Raw genomic sequence first — 6,857 nt, forward strand, 5'->3', positions numbered from 1 at the left:
CGTTTGCTTCCGCTGCCGATCATAAAATGCATCATCAAACTGTCCGACTTTGGTGGTGCGTGCCATAAAGATCGGTGATCTTATGGATTTCGATTTGTGACGAGATGTGAGAGAAGAGCACCAGCAGCAGCACTTTGATGGCAAATTGACGCTGCCAAATACTGACACGGAGCGTGTTTTATTGGCCCCCGCGGCCGGGACAAAATTGTGACTCGTCAGAGCACGGTGTAATTGCAAGTGAATGGTAATTGCCGTTCCCGGGGTCATCAATTACGCCTTCATCTCTCTTATTAAAGGGGTTTCGATTGGCACGAAACGGGGCTACGGGGACCGATGAGGAGTCCTGTTTGATGACGATGTTCATGATATACAACCCGTTATGATGGATTGGTCAGCGTTTTAGATCGATCTAGATCGACTGGCGAGCGTCACTTCCCAGCTTTCGCATTCCATTCATTCGGTCCAAGGCCTTCCAAGGTTGGCAGTGATGTACGATGGATAAGGAGTAGGAGTTTTGCCACTGCCGCCGACCGACCGTTGGCGGTCTGTTGCTCCCGATTTGTCATCCATTCTCGCCAGTGAGCACGGGGTAGAAGCGACTGCTCATCCCCCCCGGCGGTGGTGGGCGTGTGTGCGCTTTATGCTCCCCAACCAAGGTTTGAATAATCATCCCCGCAGCCATCGTTTCTCTGTGTGTGCTAAGATGTGAGCATGCGCGTGTCTAATGCATGAATCATACATGATCGCATAGACATCTGCCGGGTCTCTCGGACGTCTCTCCGACGTCGCTGTGTGCTTCCAGCAGATCGAGCAGATCACATCAAGTAACCGCACGCTGACTTTTACATAAAGAGATTATCTGACCGACTGGTCATTGGGCGGCCGCCCCGGTCGCGTGTAACTGATACCCTAACCGCAGAGCACGCTCACCGTGGTCAACCATCCATCACGCAACTGTCAACTGGTGAGTGATGTCGTGGTGCTTGCAAAGAGCATCGTAGTAGTCGTGGCCGACAATGCGCTCGCGTCTTGGGGCCGCTCTCCTGAAGCGAGATGCTTCGATCGAGAACTAATCGAAGGTCGTTCAACCTGCCCACCTCCACCAATTTGCTTTCGGGTGGTAAATGTTAAAATAATGACTCAATCACTTCACACACCGCCCCTTCAGAGCGAAGATCAGGTGTAGAAGTGAAACAATTCTGGGGGACAATTCGCGATCGCAAACGAATGTCACCACCAGAACTGAGCGCTGTGTCGCCTTTCGGTCGCCTCCCAAAAACTGTTTCGCTGCCCCCGCACTATGTGTACGCAGTCTTCTCGATCCCTTCTGTGTACGTCTCCCCCAAAAAACTTGGCGGCGAGGAGAAGCGACATTAATGTGCGACATTGTTTAACCGTCGAACATCGCCGTCATCGCCATTACAAGCCGTGCCGGTGGTCCGGCCGTGCGACAAATTCGCGGACAACAAGCTTTGACCTCGGCGTGCGATGCAGGCCAAGTGGTTGATTCTTGGTTTCGCCTTGCCCTCCCCACACACTCTGCTTGGCGATGCACTCCATACCGCGTGGTACAAAAGCGTGAAATTTATGTCCCTCTGTGCAATGAAATGATGGCGTTGTTGGTTGTTGGTTGAGTTGTACCTCGCTCGCAGTAGGCGATCAGTATCGGTTCGTTAAATTAGAGCATCGAACTAGAAACACGGAGTCTGGCACTTGTTCCTGTTCCTCCTTGAGACACATTCAGTAGTGTACACACACACACGGAAATGGCGTACGTGACGAGGTTTCGTGATCGTCTAATTGGTGGTGGATCTTTCATTTGTTTGACATTCGTGGTTCGTTGTTGAGGTTGGTCCTTCCTGGTGACTGTAGCCTACTAAGTTCTGCGTTTCTGGGGGCACTCCTTTCAACTCCTAGTAGTAGTGACCTGTACTGTCACACCCGAGCAGCAGATGGATTATCGTCTAAGTTCTGCTCATTAGAGCCCTTTTCAGAACGCGGTCCAGCGGCGGTCTTTCGGTTATGTCAACGGTTTCATCATCGCCATTGTCTGCGATCTAAAGAACAGCCAAAGATACGCACGTACCGCGCACTATCTTCTGGAAGGCAGGAAGGTCAACAAAACAAGGACCTTTTACGAGTGAACCCCCGGAGTGTAGTTCCAGTGTCACCCTTTTATCCGCATCGCCCGATCCGTGGGCCGCCCGATTGTGGGGGCCTCGAGTCGTCTCGAGGTGGCGGAGCTGTTGACCTCGCCTTTGGGTTGCCATTTCATTGCGTTGCGCTGCGGGTTTGCCACAACATGTAACACCCTCCCACGGGTGACGTTCCATTCCAGGAGCGTATGTATGTATCTCGGGTGGTAGTGGTCACTAATTTCTCGCCATCATCATGGCCGGTGGTCCGGGGCTTGTAAATTGCATTTCAAGGATGATGATGCTGATTTGGGACGTGTGCACACACACACTTGTCACGAAGATCGTAAAAAGGGACACAACTGGATGGCGCGGAGGAGGAGCAGAAGAGAAGAAGATGGTTCAATGTGTGACCTTCCCCTCCTTCTGGTTGCTGGCACTCACAAACAATGGAAAGAACGCAAATTCGCTCATCCCACGCCCCCCGTCGTGATGTTGGTGTTGTCGATCGCCACCGATCGCCGCTTGAATTTACATCGAGGCTTAGAGAAAACCCGTCGATCGGTCACACTCCGTCACGGGGAACCGATAAGCAAATGCCATGCAAATCCAACCGCGAGCGAACGAACACTAGCCTCTAAACACACGCGCCACCATGTATGGGGTTCGCCTTGGTAACCTCGGCTCTGGTAACTTCGATCGATTCCACTCCCGAGCTCGGCTGGCTTGGGGGGGAAGATTTATAGGAAGGAAGTGGTCGCTAGCAGCAGCAGCAGCAGCAGCAGCAGGACCTACCGTAAGGGAAAACAAAGTGCGAACCGCGAAGTGACACACACACGCACGGTTCTGGCCTCTTGGTGTCCCTCCCTATAGTGACTCCATCCCCGCAGGCTAGAATCGAGTACGAATTCGAGCAGTCCCTGCATAACATACAACAAATCCCTCCATAATCTTAGGTTCGAACCCTGCATAGCGAAATGGTCAATGCTCATTATGGAGGTCGTCACTCATTCTCGAGCAGTTCTGCGCCTGTATTAGTGTCATGCACGTCGTAGTGGTGTGCGTGTGATGGTACCCCTAGGGAGGGATGACCCTCCCCTACCCCCTTCTAGGTTCCTCTTACCCCTCCCCCAGTCCCCCGTCCCCCGCACCCTTAACCCGTTTCAGATGCTCGCATTTAATAGTCCAAAAACATTGAATTTCACCTTTTAAATCTTTATTTGCACTTTTTAATAACACTTATTACACTTAACTTACCCAACTCCCTCAATCCTTCCTTCGTTGGTCGTGTAAGGCGGCAGAGCAGGACATGCGAATGCTCTTCGATGGCTCACAGCTCGCGACGCGGAGATAGCTGAAAGTATACAAAAAAGATATTAATCGCTTTTGTAACACATAAACCACTGTTGTCACTGTTCACAAGCACTTTTTACTCACCGCAAAACTATTCCGCTGCCCCGAAGATGCACGTACGAAATTTCGTTTTCGGAAAACGTTTAACACGGCTCGATTCTATCACTGACTGATTTTTTAACCACAGCCTACTCAAGATCCAGTACGGTTTACGCTTCAAACTCGATCGCATACAGATGCATTCGCGTTGAGCACCGCGTGTATTTACACGGATGACTCTCGCGGAATCGGCGAAGAGCGAGACGGGAAAAAAAAATTGTCTTGAGCGAAAAGAGGACAGCACTAATAGAAGCGCGAAGAGCGAGTAAGGAAAGGAAATTTGCCTCGAGCCAAAAAAGGATAGCACTACGGTGCTCATCGACTTCCCCATCCGAGAGGGGAAGCTGCCCGCTGGGATTCCATTCCACGATACGCGCGCGTTGCATGACGAAATCAATTTTGAGTTAGTACCTTCTTCCTCACCACTCTCCGCCCGAAAGCTGGCTTCCAAACTTCTCGGCGTCTTTGTCGCGTTAGGTTCCGTTCCGTCTCCAAGAGCGCCGCACGGAATGACATTCAGACACGCAGAGCCCCCCCCCCCCCCCTGCCCAGGCCACATTAGAAGCACATTTTTCAACTTATCATCCTTATGGTCCCTGCAGAAAGAGAGAGAGAGAGTCAGTGCCAGAATTAAATTGTAAGCTCTCATCGTGAACCGAAGGATGATTCAGTGTTCTGCTGTGCAAGGTTTCGGTGCAGGTTCCAAAGAAAGAACTCTGAAGTGGAGGTGCCATTCCCTGGTGGCACCCGATTCCCACTTGGTGGTGGATGGTAGAAACAGACGGTGGTGGCGGTCGAACGTACCCTCCCACTTGCCACTACCGCTTGACACTTCTCCCACTAGAGAGAACGCTCTCCAAGTTGTCGTCGTCGTCATCGGTTGGAGTCGCTCGCATAAGTACTACAACCGGTGCCGGTGGACCGGTTGAGTTCAGTGATGAATGAACCGTTGCTCGGCGCACATCGAGCCCGTCAGAGTCTCCGTTGAGACCTCTACTACTGTTTCTGCTTCTCCTTTGTAGTGTCACTGTGTTCGCCCTCCCTGTGAATTCGTTGCATTCGTGTAAAGTTTTATCCTGTGAAGAGCGCTGTGCATTGCAGTATTTAAGGGAAAAGTGATCGTGTCGTGTGGTTGCTGTAGAGCCGCCGCATCCTAGTAGCAGACGACAATATACACACTAACAATGGCCATGGATATCCTGTCGTCCGATTTCGACTCTCGGCTGCGGCTGAAAACGAAAACGGTCGGTGGCGAGCGGATCAAGCGCGCCAAGGATAACAACGAGGACATCGCGATCCTGAGCATGTTCCTGCCCGGTGCGACGGCCGCCAAGGAGCAGGAAAAATTCCGTTGCCACCTTGGCATGGATTGCCGGGTGGGCGATTGCCGCGACACGACACCAGGTGATCACCACAACCAGCCACTAGCCACCACCCCAGGCATCAGCATCAGCATCTCGCGGGATCTTTATGCGAGGGAGCGATAACGAGCTGTCGCTTTTGGCACCTCCTCTCACGCATTACGCACAAACGCACGCAAGCACGCGAGTTGTTAACGCGGCCTGATTAGCATCAAAAACACCCTCAGCTCAGCTCGGCGGCTCCAATCTCTGGAGGCGGCGCTTTGCGGTGCGGCCGCCGCTGGTTCCGCTTCCGTTGCCCATCTAGGGCAGACATCCATGGTGCGGTCTGTGTCAACTACACTCTCCTTGTACGGTCAGGGTAAACATGCTCATCTTGGAGGTGGCGGTACTACTGCTGCCGCCGCCGATGATGATGATGATGATGAAGTCGTCGCACGCACCGCGTGTGTGTGTGTACGAGAATCATTTAAGATCAATTAACGGCCAACAGATAATTGGTGAGTGGCCACCGGACCACGAATCCACGATGTGAGTGCGCGGAGGAGGAATGGTAGGACTTGCTTGCTTTTCGGTCACTTTCGGGTCACTCCTCCTTCTGCACCTTCATCCCTGGAGTATCAACGCGCACCATTTATCGTCGTTTGATCGATAGCGCCAGGGTTAATGTCACCGTTAACCAACCGCTCTGTGGGGAGAAGCGGACACCGGAATGCGTTTCGCACGCTTATTTGCGCGTAATGGTCTTTGAGGGAAGAATGCATAAATCAACAACTCCCAGAGCGCGCTCCATCAACCGACGATGCGCCCGGCGATTTGTTTTGCGAATTGATTTGAGAGCCGCAAACAGACAAAAATCAATAGTTTCCACCTCCAGGCTGTCTAAAGTCCATTAATTGCTTTGCCATTGTGTGTATGTGTGTGTGTGTGTCTCGGGCATCTCGCGAGACACAGAAATCGATCTCCAGTTAACCTCTAAGGCCGGCAGATCTAGGTTGGTGGAAGATTGGAATACATTTCCATCTCCACCACCTCCGTTTGTTCTTCTCAGGCTCAAGCTTGCTCTTGAGACATTCCGGGGGAAGCCCACGCACCACCTAGACTACTCCGCTCTATGGTCTCCAAAGGTCGCCAGATTGCGATTGTGAACCGGGGGCGCACAGGCGAAATGCTACTGGAATGAAGGGGATCTAGTTGAAGCCGCCATCACCAGCAGCACCGCACCATCAGCACCGCACCGTCAGGGGCTGCTTCTTTTTTTTTGCTACCCCTTTCTCTCCATTCCGCTGCAGACACTGTGACACCCACTCTGGCCAGAGAGCGATCGAACGCGATCCCCTGCCCTCCAAATGTTTCAATTCGATTCCACAATTTCGATGGGCGGTCCATTGTATGTGAGGCTAGTCTTTTTTTGTATTATTGAACACTAGAGACCTTCACAAGGCAGTAGAACCACCGGAACTGCCACGTGTCAACCCCGGAAGCTGCTGCTGCCAGTGGTTGACGTCATCCGACGAAAGTCAACGTATCACGTGTCCCGGTGTGATCTTTCGTTTGCATATTTTTGCCAACCGCAACAGCAGCAGCAGCAGTAGTGTGTGCACTTCACTCGTCAATGTGGCGCAACGGCTGAAGGACACTAGCAGCACGGGCCGGCCAGCACGTTGATGCGCGTTTGTGCGCAAAAGCGGTCAAGTGGTGGTGACAGGGACGGTGGCATGAGCTCATGAGAAGGAGAAAACGCCATCGAATCCCGCGTGCTACTGGTACCGTGGTTCATGGATCACGTAAGATCGCAAGAGAGGAAACATTAGAAGAAGAATTATGCCATCATCATCCTACACAACAACGAAGCGTTTGTTTACGAAGCGAGGGGACACGCCGCTTATTATTGCCGCTAATCGTTGCA

General features: G+C 52.2%; 1 protein-coding gene across 8 annotated transcripts in view; it reads left to right on the forward strand.

Moving 5' to 3' along the window:
* LOC125957196 (four and a half LIM domains protein 2) overlaps positions 1 to 6,857 on the forward strand; it is an 88,759-nt gene that overhangs the window by 77,260 nt on the left and 4,642 nt on the right. Inside the window, exon 1 of one of the 8 annotated variants that reach the window (XM_049689721.1) lies at positions 4,520 to 4,991. The exons of the other annotated variants lie outside the window; for them this stretch is intronic. Coding sequence (XP_049545678.1) covers positions 4,772 to 4,991 — 220 coding nt within the window. The 5' untranslated portion in view covers positions 4,520 to 4,771. Of the gene's footprint in view, positions 1 to 4,519; positions 4,992 to 6,857 lie in introns of those variants that run through there. 8 annotated transcript variants of the gene reach the window in all.

The sequence above is a fragment of the Anopheles darlingi genome, chromosome 3 (assembly GCF_943734745.1).
Source record: "Anopheles darlingi chromosome 3, idAnoDarlMG_H_01, whole genome shotgun sequence".
NCBI classification, from domain to species: Eukaryota; Metazoa; Arthropoda; class Insecta; order Diptera; family Culicidae; genus Anopheles; species Anopheles darlingi.